Raw genomic sequence first — 23,924 nt, forward strand, 5'->3', positions numbered from 1 at the left:
ACCCCAGCCGACCAAGGAGATATTCCACACCATATGACGTCATGCTCTGCATATAAAGCTTTGGGAAGAAGAAGAAAGGGGGAGATGTTTGGAGTTAGGGTGTTTGTCTTCCCAAGTAACCGTTAGGTGTGATAGAGCCCTGCTTTCCTGGAGATGGCTGAACACCTGCCTGCCCATGGAAAGTGGTGAATGAATTCCTTGTTTTGCTTTGTTTGTGCGCACAGCTTTTGCTTTGACTATTAAACTGTCTTCATCTCAACCCACGAGTTTTCTCGCTTTTACTCTTCTGATTCTCTCCCCCATCCCACTGAGGGGAGAGTGAGTAAGTGGCTGTGTGGTGCTTAGTTGCTGGCTGGGATTAAACCACAACACAGTTAAATATGAAATGCAACTTACTTTGTACTTTTGGTAATATGCTTCATTCTCTGTGTCGATCAGCAACTTTGCTAACTTCTCCTCCTGTGCAGCCAACCAGCTCATGGCCTCTCTTACTTTTTCCTGGTAATTAGAGCAGAAAATTTCATTTTTCCATTTTGCAAGCCTTGTTTTTAATTTACATTGTGCCATAAAACAACACACATTGAGCATATGATAAACCCAGTTCAAAGCTATTGAAAAACAAATTCCTGGGGACGCTAATAAATTTTGGGTCAGGCACTATTATAGATCAAGGCCAAAGTTTTAAACCTGGCACCTGGATATATGAAGGCATCTTAAAAGAAGAGCCTGACTGCAGTCCTACTGAAAGGAGATTATCAGTATGGATATATGTGAATAACCAATTAATACATAAACTCTCATAGGAGGATATAAAGAATAGAAAACTTGGTTTTCCAACCAGTGCGATCTGTGAGTGACAACTTCTATCCACTTTACATGTGAGCTACTAAGTTTAAAGCTAGTTGTTCTGCACATTTGCAAATCTGTCTGCCTCTACCCCAATATTTACATACAGACTTCAGAGCACACATGAAGACAACCAGGCTTGAAAATGTCCTCTGTAATAGTTAAAATGAAAAAACAAGACAACCTCCACAGCAATTCTAGCTGCATCATCAAAAACCTATCACACTGAGTCTTGACTACCACACAGGAGCATCAGAAGGTTCAAGCCAATTCAGTCCTGTCAGTAGCTGAATCAGAGGATCTACTATCTAACTGTTACTGGGTCAGGTTATAAACTGGGCAAAGAAAGTACCGATATTCTTGGTATCCATGATGCACATTCATTTAAAAATGCCCCAGTGATAAACCACATGACATACCTGCATGTCTTCTTCAGACTCATGCGAATTCCTGGAGTATTGCAAAAACTGAGCCACATAAGTCATGATTGATTTTTCATCTGGATTCATAATGTCAACATCTACAAGAGCCAATACACCATTTACATAATTATGCAGCCTTCTAGGCCTGATCACATAATTACATGCTATACTGCAGTTATTAAAACACATTACCATAAACATGTTTATTTTGCAGCAGCTCAGTTAACATACCACTGACAGAAATTAATATGTAATGAACCCTTTTTTCCTTGGGAATATTTTAATATAACATGATTAACTAATGAAAAAGTTTCTCCCATGAACAGGAAAGCTTCATATCCTTTCTTCTGCATATTGTTTCTGCATTTGCTGCCAATTCAAACTAAGTACAGTTGGTGTTATCAAATAAAGAACCTCAGGTTTGAGCATTACAGTAAAGATCAATGTTCCACTTCAAACTTAAGCACAGTCTTACTTTTTCCTGTATTCCAAATCAACACATATAGGATTATATTAATCTCACTCCTGATAACAAAGATTAAAAAAAACCCAGGTCATTTACCTTCAGGTTCAAGAAGCCGTGGAATATTCAGCTCCACTTCTGCAATTCTGAAAGCCTCTTTCAGGTTTTCTTTATTGCTTCTAGCTTTTGCCTTCTCCAAATCAACTAGACCTGGTCGTAAGGTTTGGATGATGGCTAAAAAAGGCAGTCCACTTCGCCAGCTTGACTTGAAATCAGTCACATTGATAGAGCCGTGCCTATCCCAAAAATGATTAGAAACAAAACGTTATAGCCTGTTTCCTCAGATGTCCTAAGTACAAATTTAGAAACAGAATATAAATTCAGTAAAATGGAGTACGAACCAAATCCAAGGAGTTATAGAGAACCTTGCCACTGAACTTCTGCAGAAGTTGGGTCAGACAATAATTCAGCTAGTACTACCAATCACTACATTTATGTATTTTTATACTATATTTGCAAAATGACTCAATGTTCTTATCTTATGATGCATTCTGAAGATAAAGCCTTGCTGATCCAAAATCCTTTCTGAACGTCACCTTTGTGCTCAATATCTATGCATTCTAAGGGATGGAAAAACAACAAGCAAAGCACTGAAGAACCTGTAGCTATTTGTCTGTAAGGGCACCGAGTATTGGAATCACCTCTGGCATTTTAGAAAATCTAGACCTTAAAAGTGATCTATTACTGCAGGAAAAATACTTCTTTTTCTCTTATTTAGCTTAGTGCCTTTAAAACATCTTCCATTAAGCGGTGCCTGGACAGTGCTGTGAGGTGCTCAGCTCTGCAAGCCACAGTGAATTCTGGGACAACTTTCCAGAAACAGCCTGTATATTATGAGTATGTTACAGCATGGAAAAGATGTGGGGTTTCAGGTGATCAAATTTAGTTACAAAACAATGGGCCAGGACTTACAAGATTTGTTCCTTTACCAAAAACTATAGGATTCACTGATAACAAAATCATTCAACTTAATCACAGTTAAGAAAGCATGCTACAAAACAGACAGCAATATTGCTGAAAAAGAAAAACAAGCAAAAGAAAGAGGAAGATTAAATGGACAGAGAGCTGGTTTTTATATGACAATCAATCAATCTTGTCCTGATAAAACACAGCTAAAAGGGAAACTTCAGTGCCTGAAAACATTCTCCCAGCAGAAAGTGTCTGATGTGCTGATGAAGGCCTTTATCTCCCACTAACAACATAGAATATTAGTAGGATGTTATTAGAACATAAAGCAACCAAAGAGCTGGAGAGAAAGGGCTGACATTATTGTAAAACGTATTTGAAACATCCTGGAGTGAAGCAGGAGCCCTTGAAGAAAATGTAAAGCCTGCCCCTTGCAAGAAATATCTGTATCTGCTCTAGATTGTGCACTGTGAATACTCCCACTGAAATCAACAGAGCTACCTGTACATCGAGCATAAGGAAATACCTTGTTAGAATTGGGGACTAGGATCTCTAGGACTAGGGTCCTTCTTGGGGATCACGCAGTGTTTTGACAGAAAAACATAAGATATGGGAATCCTAGAAATCCTATGTATTCCATTTAAAAAAAAATAATTACTGAAACTTTGTTAACCAGTGCCAACCATGCAGATTAAAACTAGCAAATCATGTAAACATTCCACTAGACTTACCACACAGAAGCCCCTAAAACAGACAAGTCAAACAACTCAATTTACATTGTGGTATTTTATTAGTAGGATTAGCTTCACGTTATTAAAGGGCTCATGTCAAAACAGCTAGGGCCTGACTGATGCTAAAAGAACTGGTAACAACATCTGAAATCTAAAGGATTTTCTGCTAAGCTGTCACTAAGTTAAAAAAACAGGGGAAAATATCACCACATTTAGAGGAAAGTAGTAAATACAACGTGTAACATACTATTTATAAGTCTTGGATGGAACTTACAGTGAACACTGTTCTTTTGCCCATAACAAAAGAGCCTTTGTAGCAGAGATCTTCCACCGTTCCTTAATTTTAGCACTTTTTTTAACTGATCGGCTTGCCTTTGGAGAGGAGTCAACAGTACTTGAACAATCAAGTGAAGGCTGATTGTAAGTACAAGCAAGTGTCTGGGTCAGTTCTTCAATCTATCAGAGATGATAGGAGAGTTAATCAGGCTTCAGTGAAAAATTACCAAGACATCAATGGGAGAAAACCACAGAGGATTAGAAAGGACTCAATCACAGATGTAATAGTAGTTCCCTGTCCCCAGAGATCAGACCAGAATTTTTTTATCTGTTCAATCTGAACTATTTCACACTGAATTCCCATATTTAGGTGATTTTTTGGCAGAAAATATTCATCCAAAGACTTCCATGTTATACTGTGGGTACCAGCAACGGCATCAAGGGACCTTCTCACTCAATGTGCTTTTTTATTCCTCCTACCAGCGAAAGCAGCCCATGGCAGCTGTGTTTTCTGCTGTCAACAGTGTCATGTATTAGGCATGCTCAGAGTTTGCCTGCTCACTCAGGGTGCAGGAAAACCTACTCGATAGACCTCAGAGATCTACATTTGGTCAGAGAAGCTTGGTTTAGGTAAAAAGATAATGCATAGGCTATGTGGAGCACAAGAATCTTCAGCACCGAAGAACCTTTACCAAGAAAAATGTGGGTTACAATACTGTTAAATAACTTTGCTTCTTTGTGCTCTCCTGAGCCCCAGTCACCAGTTCACCCCCAGTGCACCTATGTTAATTAACTGCTGGGCTCTTACTAGAAGACAGTTTGGCTCCATCATCCTCTACTGTCCTACAATATGATTAAAGCAAGGCCCTGTGCTTTCAAACCTCCCCACAACCTCATGCCATGCAAGATGCACGCTCAGTATCTTGTCTAAGAAACATCACTGTGACAGCCTTCATGTTATTTCAGGCACCTGGTACTGAAAAAAATAATAGCAAGAATTACACATTGTAAGCACAGCCAACACTGAAGAGGGGGGTTGCCTCTGAGGGAGATGGATATGGGCCACTTTGCACTATTTGCTCTATTTGGAGCTTAATCATTACAGGCCTTAGACAGATAGGCAAAGTTTAGCTTATTTTTTAACTGGTTACTTTAAAAAAATCTCAATATCTTTCCTTCCTACCATTTGCAGCTAGATACCTTTCATCAGGCTGTAATGTCATCATTGCACTGGTGAGGTGAAGCAGCTCAGAGACACAGGAAAGACGCACTGGTGCATCTCCTCCATGAGCCATCACTTCCAGAGGTCAGAAAATAATCTTCTGCTTTGTACTAATTCATCTCATTTGGCAACCATGTAAGTCAACATATTTTTCTGCTTTTCCTCTCTACTAAAACTCTCTTACATCGCTGAAATACTTACATGAAAATGAAATATAATTGTCCAAATTAGGCCAAGCACAATGGAAGGTTTTCCTTCAATAATGTCAGCAACATGAATATTTATGAGCTTGAGCTAGGGGGAAAAAAAAAAGGATCATTGTTAACAAAGAAAATGTTCCACCAGCTAAACTGGCTTTAGCCGTGAATTTTGAAGTTAATACTCACTGATCTGCTCTTTAAAAATGTCAAAGCATTTTCTATGTTACTTCTGCACTGGAAGGTATTAAATCCTTTTTCCCGTGGCTGTGAAGCAAAAAGAACAGGTTACATCCTCAGTTGTAAAAATTAATTTTATTTTATATTTTGATTAGGGAAGTCCTGCAAAGATTCACAAATTACTTTGGATCAGCTTATTTCAGTGTGTTTCAGTGTCAGTGGTATAAGAATAAGTTATTTGCAAATAGCTCTATAACTCCAGAGGAATCATTCATACGGTTACAATTAAGCATATTCAGAAATCTTTCCTGGATTTGACGAAGGATTGAGGTAATATTTTTATTACTCTGTCTTACCAGATGTTGACCTGAAAGCACTTCCAACAGATCCAAAAGCAAATGCCCTTGCCGTATGTCTGTATACAGGTCTGAGATAACAGAAGGAGGTGTATGCTGCAAAACAAATTTCAATGCTTGTCACACCATCTTTTGTCATTTTGAATTCAACACACGACAGAACATCACAGGTTAGTCTGTTGTTAAAAAAATGTTTAGCATCCTTTATTTTTTCAATAAGCTGAAATATAAATCCTGCATCTAATCAGCCATATCCTCCTGCTTCTGAACCATTGTTATGTTTGTCTCTTATTCCCGCTTGCCCTGCCTCTGTGTTTTATAAGGGTTATTTTAGGCCTCATTTTCAAGTATTTATACTTTTCAAGGAGGTATGTGTCAAAAGACCCCAAAGCTTTGAAAAAGGGAAAGTTAAGAAAAGCAGTTAATTCCTATTTTGACTTCTTAATCAATGTACCCCAAGTACAAATTTGACTATAGGGCTAAATAACTAAATCCTCACTCTTTTCACCCACTTGTGGACAACACAAACTCACCACAAGCTCAGTAGCTTCTGCTCAAGGAGGGACCAAAACAGGATTTTTTTTTTTAACCTGAGCAAGTCAGAGCCCCAGCACATGCTGCATGAGCTGCTTTGTGAAAGCTTAAAGAGCACCTACACTAACTACTATGTTGTTTGTCTTAATACTTACCAGTCACTCAGGTCATCCCATTAAACTCATGTTCTTGGATTGCATAATAGAATCCTACTTACCTAAACACAGTAAAACTAATCATAAATACAGAACCTCATAAAACCCTGAGGCATGTGCCACAATCCAGCACAAGTGTGTTTTACCACATCAGCAAGAAAGATACTGTCTTCTACTTACAAACCATTTCTTACAAACGTCCTTGGACAATCACCAATACAATGCTTTTGCACCTATTAAACAAATGCTCTCCAGGGGCTACTTTTTCCAGCCAGTGCCTGAAAATCTTATATTAATTTTGTTTATTCCTAAAAATTTTAATCTCCATACAGCACGTCCGAATCAAAAAGGCAAAAGGCATGTCTTTCCTGAAGAAACCCCTTCTTACCTTTGCCAATATTGAATTTATCCAGCTAGTGAAGGTTTTCTTCTGTGTACACTCTCTCTGCACTGGGGAAAAAAAAGAAAAAAAATGGTTAATGGAAAAAATGATCTGGTTTTATTTCTCTTTCTCAAAAAGATACATGGCATCCATCTCAAACCTAACGTCCATTCTTCCAGATATTAAGTTACTATTTAACATTAGTTTTTCTCAACTCTTCTTTTAGAGCTGATATTTTCTTGCTTGCAGAGATGATACTGCAAGGATCTCTACAACCATCAAGCATACTTCTACTGGATGCAGTGAAGAGCAACTAAGGAAGCTTTTCTCAAAAGCTTAGCAAATGCAAACAGCAGTGTGAACACATCATTCTACAGAGCAATACACCTAGAATAACTCCATCCATTCCTAAATGTTCCTTGAAAGACTCAGGGCCACAGTCAGTACAAGATCCATCTTGAAATTCGGGAAATGCCATGCGTGGAGTTGGGTGATGAGACCAGGATGGAGGCTGGGGCTAAGTGATAAAAGCAAATGTGTAGGTGAAGCCACACAACAGGATGTCTTGGGTAACTGAAGGGCTGGGGAGAGTTATTAGGCTCTCATTGGGGAATATACCCTCTAACAGCATCCTTTTCAGTGCTGGGCCCCCCCTGGGGTATGCAGACCATTAATCTGGCCAAAAAGGGACACACGGGGTCTTAAAATAGGAGGGAAGAAGAAGGAAGTGCTTGAACTCATGCTCCAGTAAAAAACAGTGAAATGAGACTCAAAGCGTGACCCGGTCACACTGAGATCCAGCTCTTCACCCAGGTCCTTCAGTCTGGTACGCAGTGATAAACTACCACCAGCTGTGAAGGGAGATAGGAACTTGATTAAGCCCATGTTTCAAAAATCAGAATATTTAAACTATTTCTCTCACCAGAGTAGAGATCAAGAGAGGGGAAAGCCTTTCTCCACAGCTTGTGGGTTACAGAATTGAAGAAAAGTCTAGCTCCCCCAAAAGGTGAAGCAGAGTGTGAGCAGCGGGGCAGACCAGACCAGCTCCCCAGCCCCGTCACAGCCAGTGGATCACAGGACTGCCCAGCCCATGCTCCCTCTCAAAAATCCACCCTGTTCCCAAGATACACCACCACCAAACCATACATACCTGCTGGATGTCTATATACAGGTCTGAGGTAACAGCAGGAGGTGTTGGCCCCTGAGATTATGGCCTTTCAGGCCTCACCGCTGCGTAGGCGCTGCCACTAGCGGCCATCCCAATGGCTCGTGGGAGCAGGCGTGAACACAAACTCCTTTTTCTCTCCCTTTCCACATCAGCTTTGACTGCAAGTGCTGGGGTTGACTTCCCAAAACACAGGCCAAAAAGCAGCACCACCCCACCAAGGGGCCTGCCTGGAGCTCGCAGACAGGTGGTCATCCCCTACTTCTTCCACATTGGAATAAAGACCCAAAAGGCTGCACTGGTTTTTAATAGCCCAGACATTACAAAGCAGGCCAAATAGACTATTACCTGAGGGAGGGCAAGATTATACAGTTAGGAGAGTTGAGGTTTTGGTTGCCCAAACCACCATCTTTGGCCTGCGTCAGCTGCACGGCTCTCCCAGCCCTTCCCTCTGAGGGCTGAGGCAGACGCCAGCCCCTCCATGCACGGCTACAGGCAGCCGCCCCAGAGATCGGCCTGCAATGCTCCTGCCTGTCATGGCAGGCAGCAGAGAAACAAAGCCTGAGAGGCAGGAGAGGTGCAAAGCGGAGGGAAAGAGCAAAACTCTTCTCCCCGCTGTGCCGGGTGGCAGGAGAAGCTGCGTCAAGCAGCCTGGAGCAGAGGACAGGTCTTTGGGTCATGGCGACACAGCGGTTCGGAGCTCCTGCGTACAGGGAGGCAGATGGGCTGCGGGATGCCGGCCCACCGCCCTGCCAGGAGGATAGCAGAGGACGGTGCATGTCCTGCACCACGGCCCCAGTGCAGCTCCCTGAGGAGCGGCGGGTGGTAGGGCAGTGCGCATGGCCCAGGCCTGGAGGGAGATGGTGGGCAAGGCAGCTACAGGGGTACTCACTGCCCACGTCCCAGCCGGGGTAAATCCTCCCACCGCTTGGGAGAGGCAGAGGGACACTCTGACCAGGCCATCAGCTTGCAAGAAGAAACAAATCTGGGACATAGGGCAGGAGCATACAATCTCTTCCACCTCTGAAAGCACACTCTTGCACAAGAGATTAACGTGAAGACAAGTTTGATATCATAAGGCAAGTGCAAGACTACTCAGCAATAGATATGTATGTTTTTGTAGGCTGGGCAGGATGAAAGATACCAAAAATATCAAGCCCTTGGGGGGGTGGGGGGTGGAAATCCTGACTGCTCTGCACATGAAAATGAAGATGCCACTCAGAGGAAAAAGTCCCACACTTTATTACGCTCTGGGAATTTGGCAAACACAAGCCCCAGTCCTGGGTGGCTTTTCATCACTCAAGATGGCCTGAAGGGCTTGCTGCACAGAGCTTCATCAGCTCGTGAAGCAGAGCAAGCCGCTTAGGGGTAATGCAGCCTCCTGCTCCTAACCCCACCATCCGACCCACAGACATCCTTCTGCTTCACCGGGCAGGTGAGCGGCAAGAAAAACATTCATGCGTTATGTGTGTTGAGAGCTGTTTTGCATGCTGTAGCTAACAAGTCTTTCAACAGTCCTCCTCTAATCTGCAATACTATGATCCTGTCGGAGCACGAAACAGTCACTTTCCCCTGCTTGCTGGATTGTTTTATGCTTCTTTTTAAATATCACAGAGATCATGATGAACAGTAAGATAAAGGCAGTCTTAAAGACACGGACAAAAATGCAGTCTCAAAATTCTGCTTTGTCTGGAAAACAGAAAATAAGTGCAAACATGCCACACAGACAATCAACGTCGCAACGCTCACAAGCAGGACATAAATAGCATGGAGATACTGGCTTCATGTTAGCACAGGACCCAACCACGCCCTTTGGTTGAATACCCGTGCGGGAGCCGTTCCAATTACCTAACGAGCAATTATTGAGTAGCTGCGCTCAATTTTATCAGGCAGGCAAGGCTGGCATTGCTGGCCCTTGAAAAGGGACAGAAAGCAAATATTAACTACTCTGCCTGACGCCAGTGACTCTTCCAGCTGCAGCTCTCGCCAAACGCACACTACTGCTACTGATTTGGAGAACTTGCTCTGGGGGTTGGTTACAGGTTGGTTAGGATGAGGACATTTGGTCTTGTTTTGGTAGAATCTCTCCATATTAATAATGTGCAGAAGCATTATGCAATGTGGGCCAGATACTGCAAGTGTTGATTCACGTGGGCAGCTCTCAGGCAAATGTCTCACTTGGCTAAAGTACAAGGCAGTTATTTCACTGCACGCACCTAAGCACACCTTACACCCTCCCCAAGCTACAACCGTTGCCTAGTGCAACCCACCCAGCTGCCTTCCAAGCAGCCGCAGCCTCAGCTGCAATGTGGCTTACTTTTCTACTCCCCCCCAAAAAAATTCCACTGAATTTTGTTATTGAATCAATAACAAAACTCCATGCCTGCCAATATCTCCCCGGACTGTAGTGAGGCAGTCACTCTGCTTCCATCCAGGCCACACATCACACAGAGCTCAGTACAGATGTGCTTCTGGCACCGTGGCAGGCAGTCATATTTCAATTTTCAGGCCAAATGTGTTTCCCCTCCCACCTCCCCCCCTACTCTACTGCTCAGAGGCGCTAATGATTTAATCAAGCTCTCAAATTCTTATCTCTACCACGTGGTTAATTAATACGGATTTTTATTTTTATGAGGATGAATGGATTCTTTGTTAGGCCTTTTTATAGGACTCTAAGTGACCTTGGTTTTCTCTTGCCCTAGTTTTCAAAATGTCACTGACCCAGAATAAAAAAAGCTATCAGAAAAAACCTGATCATTTTCTTTACTTTGGGCCAAAACTCACCAAGCCAAAAAATGGATCTGAGAGAATAAAAAAAGAACCTGTTAATCCGAAAACACCCCAAATCACATTTCACCCTATGTTTTAAAGCTAATCTTCAGAACAACTCTTTAGGGAGGAATAAAAGCAGTGTGTCACGTAGGCTAGCTAAAAATCAATACACACTGCTGGACAATGACTGTTTTATCCAGTAATGAGCTACCAACAAGTCCTACAATCCAGACTAATCATTACAGGCTGGAGCATGGGGACACGGCAGGGAGCACAGCAGTGCTGAACTCTCCCAGGAGCAAAAGTAGGGGAGGGTAGGAGCACTGCCAGCCATGGTTTTACTCTCAGCCTTCCTTTAACGGTGATACAGAAAAGCCAGAGTTAAAATTAATCTCCTCTCTTCTGTTGCATTTCATGCCTCCCTTCCCAAGGTCGGAGACGGCAGCTCACAGGAAAGCACCGTCTCCTCCCTCATCAGGGAGCTGGGGGAAGCAAATCACAGCAGAGCAGATGTACCCTATCTGTCCACGCTCATCAAACAATGCCACCAAACAGCAAAGAGGTTTTCTTCTATCACGAGGACCAGTGCATCACTGCCAGTGGACGACTTACAACTGTGTGGCTTTTTTCTTTTTTAAAAAATATTTTTTTAAACAATTATTTGAAATTGGTGAGTGTAAGCCTGTCTGTCATCTTCCCATCTCTGTTTCGCCAGAAGGAATTACCTCTTGTGTGTGATATTTTTATATCTTCCTTTCACCATTCAGGTCAGCTGAGGCTATGTCTACAGTAGCAAGCAGTGCAGCTCCACAGGCACAGATCAGCAGATCAAAAAAGCTGGTATTCAAGATGTAGCGTACTGACCACGTGTGTAAGGAAGAAAGGTTGTGTTGGACTAGCTCTAGCCTGAATGCTTACAGACAGCCATGGTACCTTCTTGGAGCATTTATTTCAGTTTCATTCAAAATAACCATTTCCACACTCCCTGATGGCTCAGCAAAATGAACCAAAGCATGGTCAGCAGGGATAACTGGGAGAGCTCCTTCAAGACAGCACTGCTGGTATGAACTAAAACACCAAGTAGGTACATGCTGTAAATGATGGGAACTAGCAGAAGAACCGTTAAGTACTAGCCAACCCAGGGAGAGGGTGAACAATTCACCCCGAGCCCTTTATAGGGTCCCTTCCCTTCCACCCAGCCACAGAGTTTCATTTTCTGCAGACAGGAAAGCAGGGAAAAGAGTTATTTCCAGCATTTATGTTCAGTAACATGGCATTAAGCAATTAAAAACAAACACAGTATTTTTTGTTAAGATTAAGAAGTTTATCCAAAGCCCACTGAAGATGATGAAAATATTTCTGCAGGAATGAGTCTTTTCAAATCCAAATATCGTATAAATATTAACTAATTAACTACCACCATGTCTGTGCAGCAAGTGGGAACTTTCCTTTCTATGCTATTGCTTTCAACCTCCTTTTCCTTTTGGAAACAAATTATCCAATTTAAAGTGCTGCTAACTCGGGAAGCCTGTTCACATCGAGTTTTGCCCTCCTGGCCTTCTTAAACACTTTTGTGCTTCTCATTGCCAGGACCCTGGAGCAGCTCTGCTCTGAAACACTGCTGTCTTTACTGCCACAACAGCCCATGAAGTGAGGCACTGCAGTACTTGGGAGCATAGACAGAGATTACAGGTTAAATACTTAAAGGTACTAAGTCACATCATTTAGATATCTACATACTTTTAAAGATAAGGGATTAAGTGGGTTTTCTAACATTTTAAAGAAAATCCACGGTGAAGCAAGGATATGAACATAAGTGGCCTTCAGTGCCCTATACAGGTGCCTCAGAAGCCATCTGCTGCTTAAGCATTTTAATGCCAGTTTTTAACCAGTTATGCACCTGATAGTGCCTTTAACAAATTGAAATTTATCTAGCAAGGAACACATTTATGTAACTATACAATATTTTTTGCATTAGGCATGCAAAACAGACAAAAATACCCATGACTGATTTTTTTTTTTTTAGGCAGTCTCATATGTCGGTTGCTTCTCCAATGCCATCAGCCCCGCCACATGCCATGAAGCCATGCAGTTAGGGGAACTGCTGACCAGCTCCTCACCCAGGCAGCAGGCAGCGTAAACAGGGCATGAATTTCAGTGCAGCCCCTATGAGCTGCACTCAGAGCTTTTAGATTTGTAAAAGTCACCCCTGCAAATTCATAATAAACATTTAATGCACTTTTTGATCATTCTGGTTAAAGAAAAAAAAGTGTAGCTGTAATAACATACTTGCCCCAACAGATGAGGCATACAGCTAGAATAAAAAAAATGCTGGGTAAGAATTAGTAGTCTACCTGACCTCTGGATGAATTAAGCAGGTCTCAAAGAGATATCCTCCTTTATTCAGAGATGAGTGCAATCTACTACAAGCTGCACAACAAAATCTATCCATGTATATCACCATATTTTCAACTTCGGTCAAAGACAAATAATTCATAAAGGTTTAGACATAACTGCATGAATATAGCATAATTCATTTGTATCATTAAACACTCTTCAAAAACAGTTTTAGTGGCCATGTTCTTGTATGATCATTCTTTGGCTTACAGTAATAAACAGTAACATGCACATGGACTAATAAGCAGAGCCAAAAATTAGGACCCCTGCAGTTAATTAAACAGTGAAAGAGTAAGTACGTGCCCCAAACTCCGAGAGCTAAAACACACTGTCTTGTGTCTGAATTAGCCCAGCAAGCATGGAAAGAAAAGGGAAAACAGAGTTCTGCACAGGTTTGGTGGGAAACACCAAACATAGGGTCTGTTTGCTGTCCTCGGGAAGAAAGTAGAAGGATTTGTGCATGGGAGGGAAACTGGAGGTTGGATCATCCCACAGGCAAACAGATTTACATCCTGAAAGCAAAAAATACTCCTGCTCCAGAGTGCCACAAACCCTGTTCGGTTTTTGCTGTAGCCACCCATCTTCAAGTGGCTGCACATTCTCCTTGCTGCAAGCCTGCACTCAGGCTCATCAGCAAAGATTAGTCATATCTCCAACAGTTCTCAAAACATTGCCATGAAGCCCTTCTCTTACCAAAGGAGGGGACGTGCCTCATTTCAGGTAGCTGAAAACAATTTTGGACCCCAACTGTTCCTCTTCCATTTGTAAAAGGCCGAGCGCCATGCTGGACCCCTCTACGGGGCCAGCCCATAACACAGTGCTGGGAGGGAAGCTATGGCAGGAGGAGACATAGGACAGGGCTCCCGCATTATTGCTCCCGTGCTCATTGCCAGCCAAGCCCCGAGCTCCTGCCTGCTCCCTCCATAGCTCCAGCAAAAGTGACTTCAGGTTTCAAAGATGGTCCACATGCTGCAACAGAGCATCTCCCTGGCAAGCATTCTCTGTTCACCAAAACACCTGCAGGCTGCCTGGCAGGAGAAACCCTTCCCTTCAATATTTCCCCATAGGATATATCCTTAACAGGTCTGGCTCCAGGCTTTTCACCTGCAGTTTTAGGTGGCTGTGCAAGGACACAAAATACCTTTGCAGCCACTGTAAGTTGTGCTGCATGAGAAAACTGGAAGAAAGCAGAGGTGCTGGAGGATAGGGCACAGATAAAATTAAATCACAATAACATCATTATTATAACATCTAGGATAGAGGGAAGGAAAAAAGAACAGAAAAGAAGGAGCCCAAGTCCTGACATCATGCAATTTCAATTTTCTTGGCAGGGAGGGAGGGGGTAGCTATTACTCTTTTGTTTGTGGGGACTAGCTTGAAAACTGGAGAAGGTTAAAGACCAATATATACATCTGAAAAGATACATATATAAGGGTTTATGTTCTTGCAGCTTTTTATTTCAGCCTCATGATTTTGTGACTAGCTTCATCATTTGAAAATGTCTGAAGATGGGAAAATTAGAAACCATATTGCTTTCATTTCTTTACCTATTTTCTTCATGTTTTTCAAGCTTCATTAAATCTCCTTAAATTATTCAGCTGAGAAGACGGACACACTGAGAACAAAGTTACATTTTTACCTATTTTCCAGTTACTTTCTTTACTGCATCTTCTAGGCTGAACACTATTATGGAAAGTGAATGTCCATCCTTGAACACTCTTCTACCTAAAAACCCACTAACAGAAATTCCACTAAAGCAAGTTTTTACAAAATTAAGCCACTGGAATTAATGTAATAGGATTTCTATAATAATTAGAGCTACTAAGTAGTAATGTCTTCACTAACTATTTAAAGGAAGTTCTTCTTCCCCTCTCTCCTTCTGTTTCTTTCGCAAAGTGCTGTCCTCCTCACAGAAGACTGTGACTTAAATCACAAACATACCGAAAATGAGTGTTTGGTTTTACACATGGTGGGGAAGAAAAAAAAAAACCTAGCTATTTTGTTACATCTTTTTAGGCATATAACCCCACAAAGGTTTATGACCAAACCAATTGGGACATTAAATTGATCTTGTCTTAATTAACCAGACTAGACAAGTGCTCCAGCACCACTGGATGTCTTTCAGGAATAACAGAGGATTGGATCACAAAGAATTTAAGTGTAGATTAAAATATGAGCAATCCAGACTAGATCTCATCCCTACTTTTGTCTTCTGCGCCAAGTATTTATGCATATCTCCTGTTATGCTTTGTATTGTACAACACTGGATGTACTCTTTGAAGCTGTATCTTAACAATTTGAAAAGCAGATCACAACCAGTTTTACATTCACCTTTAGTCACCCAAAAAGTAAGCTGCTTTTCTTATAAGCAGCTATTCCTTGAATCTAAGATTTCTCTAAAACTTCTCCAGGTGATCCTGAAGATCTAAAGTAACCAAAGTCTCTAGTTGCTTTGCAAATCTCATCCCAAGATTCCTATTAATGGAAAAAAATGTTTCCTTGAGTGACTCTATTATTCTTATCTGACCTTTACTACCACAGATCTGCAGGTAGAGTTACTAATAGTTTCTATATGTCATGTCAGGGAATGTGTCTGTCTTTGGTGCTTCATCGCAGCTGTGTTGCCATTTGTTTGTTTGACCCAGAGCAGATGCTGCAGCATCGCAGCTCCATACATAGAACGTGTCTGTACCATTTGTTGCATCTTTAATCATTATAAAAATTGCTTATGTCACTTTAAAGGGACATCTCTGGATGTTTTACAACAGTCAGCCACAGGTTTGCAGTGTGTTCATTTCAGCATAATCTAGGAGCTCAAATTATTACAGCAAAGAAATGTAATTTAGTCATTTTAATTTTAATAAGCAGGGCTTTTTCACTGAGATATTGACCAAAACCCCCTACTGCTATTCAACACATAAACACCAGTCTGACTTTTCAGAAAATAGCATGAATATTATTTCAAAACAAAACCCTATTCTAAAATTGCATGTAACTTTAATTCAGCACCATCTGCCTTAAAGCTGGAGAGTGTTTTTCAAACCTGTTTCATGACAACAGCCATCTCAGTCTTTCTACAGAAGGCTGCATTTGACTGGCACAACAAATGTGTGTCTGACAAGCTGTGCTTGGTGCAACAGTCAGACTAGCCCCTGTCTGCTAGGAGTTTTTGCTTGCTCTCCTGAAAATGTAATACTGAAGCAAAACAGAAGAAAATTCACCATTAAAGAAGTTTGGCTTTAGACCACTGTTAACACTCACTCACCAAAACACATGGCTTCAATGACGATATTAGCGCAAATACAGATCACAAAAGTGACTTGGCAGAATATTCTTTTGCACCATCTGTTTTAAACATATTTTCTCTCAACTAAGCACCATAGTAATTTCATTGCAAGTGAGCTAAAAGGAAATAGCTCTGTGGAAACATGACTTGGCCCATCCATCCTAGAATAACCAGGCTCTAAACACATCAAAGACAGGCTTTTCAGCAGTGCTAGTCCTGCTGCCTGGACTAGCCTCCTTGATAGCCTCCATGAAAGTTTTGGGGAACACGTTCAGAGGAAAATCAGCCTTCCCAGGAATTTCTTATAGAAGGAAATTCAACACGTGATTAAAGAAAACCCAGAAAGCCTGTCTGAGAGGCCAGCTCTGATGCACTCATTATCACTTAACTGTCCAGGTAGCTGCAGTTAAATTGGAACAATTAAAAATCAACCAGTGAGTGCTTCCTTAACAAGGAAGCTTACTCATTGCAAGTAAGGATGAAAGACTCTGACCTGTAAGAAATTTATTCAGAAGCCACAAAAATTTTCTACTTGTTTTGGCCACAAGCTATCCTTCTAGACTTGCAGGGGATATAGCAGTAAGAACAGAAAAACAAATAAAATAAAATAAAATAGCACTGCAGTTAATAGCCTCATTAAGACAGCTTAATGCAACCACCTAATTGTCAGCAAATTGAAAACAAGGAAACTAATGAAATGGCATAACTGTTTTCATGCTGGCAGTTCCCTTGAAAACAGTTTACAGTAACATGTATTCTGAGTAACAAAACATAAGAATCAGTGAGCACATCTGTACCAAAGAAGGCAACAGATCTGAAAAATCCCATGAGAAAGTACCATGAGAGCTTTTATCTTTCATTTCGCCGCTGAAGCGTCTCTCATGAGACGCAGAAATACCTGCAAAGAAGCACGGACATGAACTAACTATACTGATCATAATGTTAGTGTTAACAGGTTTCTCAGAATTCCCTTCAACTTTTACACAGTCACAGATTTTGCCAAAAATCTACATTAAAAAGGCACAGAAAACTACAGTAACTTACCTTGCAGCGACAGATACAGATCATCTATTTCGGAGGAAGCCTGTTCCTCTGTTGAGGGACATGACTGCTTTGATGCCATATTAAATTCTATGGAGATTCTTTAATCAATTTCCAAACTGAAATTATAAAAAAAAAAAAAAAATTAGAAAATCAGTACAGTTTTACATAAAAATTGATGATGCTTAAGTGTGTGGCGCTGAGACATGCATTTTCTTTTGGGTTTTTTCCCTTGGTAGGCTGTTTCCTTAGCTTATACAGAATAAAGCAACTGTTTTTACTGCGTCAATCCAAACTTTGGTCCCTTGACTCTTTTCTAATGGCGGCCAGCAGTACTCCACAACACAAACATGGATCCCAGTGTGTCTTGCCATGAAAATAAAAGCACTAGGATTAGAAAAATTCAAACACAGTTGCTTTCTTTGAGAAAGCCAGGGCGCCAAAGGCTTACAGTGCCTTCTACAGATTTGTTGCTGCCAAATCTCATTTTTTTAAATCTTTGTACTTTTCAGATCTCTCTTCCTGTCCGGATAATTGTTGCAGAATGGAAACAATTAAAGCAGAATCTGCAAAGATTACGGTGAAATGAAAAAGCAGCGATTATCGGATGAGAATAATCACAACTGCTGTCTCTGTCTGGTACCTCTGTTATTCCTCAACCCCCATGAAGGACTTTCTTTTTCCAACTCCTCCATTTTCCTCTCCCTGAATACCTCCCCTATCTCTAATGCAACTTTAGTAAACGATATGCTATATCTTTCTTAAAAGTGTAAAACTGTTTCTGTTACTACAGTAGCTATATTGTTCAATTTGCCACTGTAAGAAAAACTGGATACCAAGATACTGACTCAATTTTATCAAGAACTTAAAAGTTAAACAAATTCAAAAAGAAATAAAGCTGAAAATTAAATATGGGCTCACCTTAAACAAGCTTTGTTACCTAAATATCTGTAACCTTTTCATGAGAAGTACTAGGATTTACACACCACATATTAATAACTCATCCACCAAGCATACATCAAAATAAAGGGTGTGAATAGATGAGTAAGGAAATACATCATTAAAGAATGCCAGAGAAATTTTTACATTCAGTCCCTTGTTCATATGAATCACGAGGCAACCTTTGTTTATTCTACTATATGCTATTTTTCCTCACTCCCTCTCTCTCTCACTGCACAGAAAGGACAACACACGTTTAATGAGGAGCTATTCAATGTTTTGTTTTCCTCACCCTGAACAATGTGTGTCCTTGTGCTTTATCCAAGAGCTGCTCTGATGACAGGATTATTAAGTTCCTCACAAGATCTTCTATGGCACTCATCACTCCAGCATCTGAGCGCTTCACAAACACCAATCAATTCACATCTACAGCATCTATGTGAGCTCAGGGGTTATTGCCCAGCTTTAGAATCACAGAACTGTTTGGGTTGGAAGGACACTTAAAGATCATCTAGTCTGCTCCCCCCCGCCATGGGACATCATTTTACCGATGACAAGCAAACGCACATAGAGAACAAAGGGGTAAAAAAGTTGCTAATTTGATTCTGGTTTTCCAGAGAAATAGGTATTAGTTCATATGGCCGAAGCACTGATTCCACCTGCTGCACTGAGTATGCAGCATTTCTGCAAGTCACCAACAACTTACAACTAAAACTCAAGGCACCAGAGTCAAGAAAGGGGAGTTCTGGCTGGGGCAGGTGATGATGAGACCTATCAGAGAAAAGGAAAAAAATATTTTACAAGAGTTTGGCTTGCTTAGCCTGGCAAAAAGAGGAAGAAAAGGAGTATTTGATCTTTGACAGCCACAAGAACAAGATGATATAAATAAGCCACGCCTTGAGGTTAGGATGGACATCAGAAGATTTCTAAATATTGGGTTCTAACAAAGCCTCCCAATACAGGCAACTGGCACAAAGGCTTTAAATGGTTTCAAGACTGGAATTGTTCAGAAACAGACAACATAGACTGATTGCCTTTATTAAAAGGACACTTGGACTTCCAACCCTGGAGAGCTCTCAGAAGTCCTCTGTTCTTAAGCTAGAAGTACGAGTCTCAAGTCAGACAACCAAAGAATAACCATACAGCTAGCTACCACTGATAAAAATTGGGGTTTAAGTGCCAGAGCTAGCATCTCACAGGAACTGAGTGAAGGCAAGGGCTGAGCAAGAATCCAGTTCTCCCAGCAGTGCTGCCTATGCCCAAGGCGATGCAGTCTTTCCTGGGAAACTCCTTCCTTTTTCTCTCAAGATCAAGCAATACAAAACTGAAGTCTAAAAATGCAAAATGTCAGGTGGCCTTAATATCTTTTGGGTATCACTATATATCTTGAATTTGATTTTGTGACCACCACCTTGAAGGCTACTAAGCAGCAAGACCCAAATGGGAGGGTATGTAGGCAAAATCCAAACCACATCATCAGATCTGTTGCTTTTTGCTCCCAGGACAGAGGGACAGTTAGCTGCATTCCCTCCACCCTGAATTTTCCAATGGCCAACCAAAGACCTTCAGAGATATTTAAGAAATAGTAAATACTGGGCAACAATGAATCCACAGGTGAAATCAATGAGCCTGCCTGAATTTGGACCTAAGGTTATAATTCAAATTGGGTGTCCATGTAAAGGAAGATGGATAGGACTAGAAGCACACACATAGACATCCACCATTGCCACATTAGCATAACCTACAAGCAAGACATCCCCAAAACTATGTATGTATGTACATTCCTGTGGTTCTGGGGCATGCACTCAATATCAGTGGCAATGCATGCTCTTTTTCTCATTACCACAAGTTTATTCTCATTTTTTTTTTCATTTTATTTTAAACTAAACACTGTTTAAGGATTTTCTTTTAAAGGCACAAAAGCAGCACAAAATCCCCAAACAGTGAAAACATACACAACTGTTTGACTTTAACACATCCAGATTTGAGATGGTGACATAGGCAGAGCCAAGTCATGTTCACCTAGTTTGCATGATGCTAACTAAAGTCATTGGGAGCATAGTCCAGAGAAAGGGAACAGGATTTGGCATTAAAATTCCTCTATAACAGCAGCAAAATATGCAAGAGCCATGCACAGCTTTAATGGAAGTTTCATAAACAAAACACAATACATTTTCAGCCTTTCTGTGACTGTTCCTCCTCTGTCCCCATCCCTTGCCAGCTATAGCAACCACACAGTACATAGTGTCTCCTTCTGTGTGCTGGTACTGCACTTCATGCGACGGAACCCAAATCACAGTTCAGTAGTTGAAGTTAATAAAACTTTCAGGACTTTAAAGCAGAAAGTATGTTAAACTTTGAAGTATTAATTAACTCTAAATAAGTTGCTTAATTAATTAATTAACTTAAATTATGGCACATGATCATAGAACAGGTATAAATGAAAAAAAGCATATGCTCCTATTTTAAGGTCAAATTAAGGCCTGCTTCCCAAAAGAATGGGATTTTTTAAAATATTTTTTTTCTAAACGCAGAAATCCACTCAACAAATCCACAGTGCAGGTTATAAAAATGTGCAGCTAATACAAGGTAAGTTTATGCTAAAGCTTTCACATTCTTGAAACCCTCTGTTCACCATCCAACACAGCACATGCATTTTGCCCTGCCTCTGATTTCTGCCCTGCCCCAACAGAAGACTCCACAGCTGCTTTGAAATGGAGATACGCACACACTCTTGGAGGACATACCTGCAAGGATTAGTATTCTTTAAAAGGTACAAGGTACAGATTGTCTGAGAAGGATTTATACAGGGACAATACGCTAGTATTTATACAGGGACAATACCCTTTGCCCTCCCCCCCAAATTTCATTCAAATAAAGCATATTAAGTGTAACTATATCATATCAACCTCTGAAAAGCCTAAAACCATCAAGCTATTGGTGAGATTGCTTAGCAATGCTTTACATAGGCGTTAGAAACGATCATCTTTTCTACTTCGTATTTAAGTAGATTATTTTGTTTCATAACAATTCAACGAACCTGCAGAGCTAAACCAAGTCCTTCATTTCCATGAAATGCTGGACAGCCAAGAAATACATACCCACAGCGTTGAAAATAAATGACATGCTTTCAAATGACACCATGCCTTTTCCGTGGGGATAAAACCAAAGGTGAAGAAGATGACCTTGTCTTTCCCTCTTTCTGGAGAATCTGGCATTAATACAGGAAAGCATTTAACTGCTTACACCTTGGGATAACCTGTGAAATAACCTGTGAAGTATCACAGAGCCGAAGAGAGAGTTCCAGGAACACTGGGACCTTGTTCCCAATGGATTTGTTTCCTGTTGATTAACTTATGTGAATTGCACCAGAGCTGTTGTGTGAGCTCATCTTTTCTTCAGCATGGGAGGAGTCACACGAGAAAGGTGCATTATGAATGTCCTCAAGAGAAAAGCTTTCCACTGGTGTTCTCCAAAGGAGTAAATGCTTGACCACCTGGGCTCAACCTGCAGCTCAAACAGTTCAACCATCAACAAAAGCTTTTCCTGTGATAAGGCCACTCATAAGACTCAAACCCAGGCTTATCTCTAGTGGGTATTGGTAGAGTACTTCTTCCCTTCCCTCTCCAGCTGTTCTCACAATGGGCACCTAAAAACACCGGTGGACATTAGATCAGCACAGTCATATCATGTAATTTCAACTCAACTTCCTTGGAATCTCTCTTCCTTTCCCAAATTCAGCTGAAATGAGCCAATAAATTAAAAAATGTACTGGGTATTAACACACAGACATATGCATACTGACAGAGAGAAACCTAAGAGCAGGCAGCGGACTAGAAATGTCAAGGAACTAACCTGAAAATAATCATTCCAGAGATTTTATCATGAGAATAGACAACACTGATTTAAATACCATGTCTCCAGTGAGGCTTAAGTCCCAATGAGACCTAAGAGAAGCTCTTCTTAAGCAGGGTCTTTATAGGGACATTCTTGTCTCAGAAGAAAGGGGAAAAGAAGTTTCAGATGGATTTGGAGGATTCATTAGCAAGGATTTCATAGACTTAACATTACAGTTTGGATCAAGGTGGTTTGCAAACCTTGTCTTTCAGCTGTTCAGAGTACCGACCATGGTAAGATTGCATCATATGAAAAAAATTTAGGGTTACTTCTACAAAGCGGCTGTGCACACTAATTAGGAAGCAAGGTAAACTAGTTGGTGTGATTTCCATACTGTCCCAGGTAAGACTGTTTGCAGCCTCGAAGTTTACAGCTAACTCCTGCATACCCCTTCACCATACTGCAGCCCGCTGCAGATGTACCCTCAGACCCTCCCCATAAGCCAATCTTGAAAAATCATATGGCACAAAATTAGCTCAGATGCGCACTCCTTAAAGTTGAAAGAAGCAGATACCTTGCAAACAAGCCCAGATAGAGGTAGCTGAATATTAGAACCCACTGGTAGTAAATCCCTGCTTCGTTGGTTTTGCCTTTGTAGACACATGCCCCATATTTTCCCAATTATGTTGGCTACATGCTTTCCACTGGTGTTGCAATAAGAATTACAGACATCTTTGCATGGCATCTCCAACCGCTTGTTTTTACTTTTCCTCCTTTGAAGTGCCACTGATTATTTATGACCCACTCAGGGACTCAAAAGACTTTCCCTCCATAGAGGCCTCTACATGTAAACTGAATTCTGTTCCTAGCAACAGATTATTATTACTCATGTATTCAGTTGAGCCAACGTCATGAACACAAACAGCAGATTTTTATCTTTGGTGAACTAGTCCAAAGGAAATAGAGCTCCACAATGCAGACCGACTGAAGACCCTTTTCCTTTTTGGTTATTAACAAAGATCTCAGTTTATTTTACATTCAGAAAGAAGTAGTAACATTAAGAAGTACAAGTCTTGAGCCCTGAAAAGTGCTGCTGAGCTGCCTTCTTTTGGTAAACTATTTTTCTGTAAGTCTGTCACAGCCTCCCTAAAGGCAAATTATTGGGATCCAAATCATGATAATATGACCTAAAGAATTATCACAGAAAATCCCTTACACATCAAGTTGTTTGGGTTTTTGCTGTTTTACAGTATTTTTTCCCCCCTCACTTCTGATGTACTCACACCTCTGTTAAGTCAGAAAAGTTCATGCAGCACTAAAGTTTGATGGCCATGCTTTCTCCTCAACACTTCATTTACAAGGGTTTCACCATTTTTTCACCCAGTGTCAGGGGTGTGGAAGAAGGTCTGTTTAAAGCATGCATTTTCCAAGATCTTTGCACTAAAACACCCTCTTTTCTTAAGGTCCTACTCCAGACTGAAGTTCACATTTAAAATGCTTGCCAGTATTGCTCTTGTGAATTATCTCAGATTGTATACATGGCCACAGCTGGAATGGGATCACACAGCAAACACACTGATCCCCTTCCCTTCAAAGCCAGATCCTCAGGTAGCAAAAATCAGGACAGCACCATTAACAGATCTACCTTGACTTCCCCACCTGAGGAGCTGACAACTTCTGTCTGGCAGAAGAAACATATTTGTCATCATCCAGTAACCAATAATGGCACATTCTCTGCACTGTCCTGGAAGAAGAAA

At 41.1% G+C, this 23,924-nt stretch overlaps 1 protein-coding gene across 7 annotated transcripts in view; it reads right to left on the reverse strand.

Annotated features, from left to right (window-relative positions):
- Positions 1-23,924, reverse strand: part of SYNE2 (spectrin repeat containing nuclear envelope protein 2) — a 197,714-nt gene that overhangs the window by 162,176 nt on the left and 11,614 nt on the right. For all 7 annotated transcript variants that reach the window (XM_052783400.1, XM_052783405.1, XM_052783402.1 and 4 more), the window contains exons 2-10: positions 17,395-17,510; positions 6,737-6,798; positions 5,660-5,755; positions 5,313-5,390; positions 5,128-5,220; positions 3,703-3,884; positions 1,831-2,027; positions 1,266-1,366; positions 397-498 (exon numbers count right to left, since the gene is read on the reverse strand). In XM_052783400.1, the coding sequence (XP_052639360.1) occupies positions 397-498; positions 1,266-1,366; positions 1,831-2,027; positions 3,703-3,884; positions 5,128-5,220; positions 5,313-5,390; positions 5,660-5,755; positions 6,737-6,798; positions 17,395-17,473 (990 nt within the window). In that variant the 5' untranslated portion in view covers positions 17,474-17,510. The remainder of the gene's footprint in view (positions 1-396; positions 499-1,265; positions 1,367-1,830; positions 2,028-3,702; positions 3,885-5,127; positions 5,221-5,312; positions 5,391-5,659; positions 5,756-6,736; positions 6,799-17,394; positions 17,511-23,924) is intronic.

The sequence above is a fragment of the Harpia harpyja genome, chromosome 3, assembly GCF_026419915.1.
Source record: "Harpia harpyja isolate bHarHar1 chromosome 3, bHarHar1 primary haplotype, whole genome shotgun sequence".
Classification (NCBI taxonomy): domain Eukaryota; kingdom Metazoa; phylum Chordata; class Aves; order Accipitriformes; family Accipitridae; genus Harpia; species Harpia harpyja.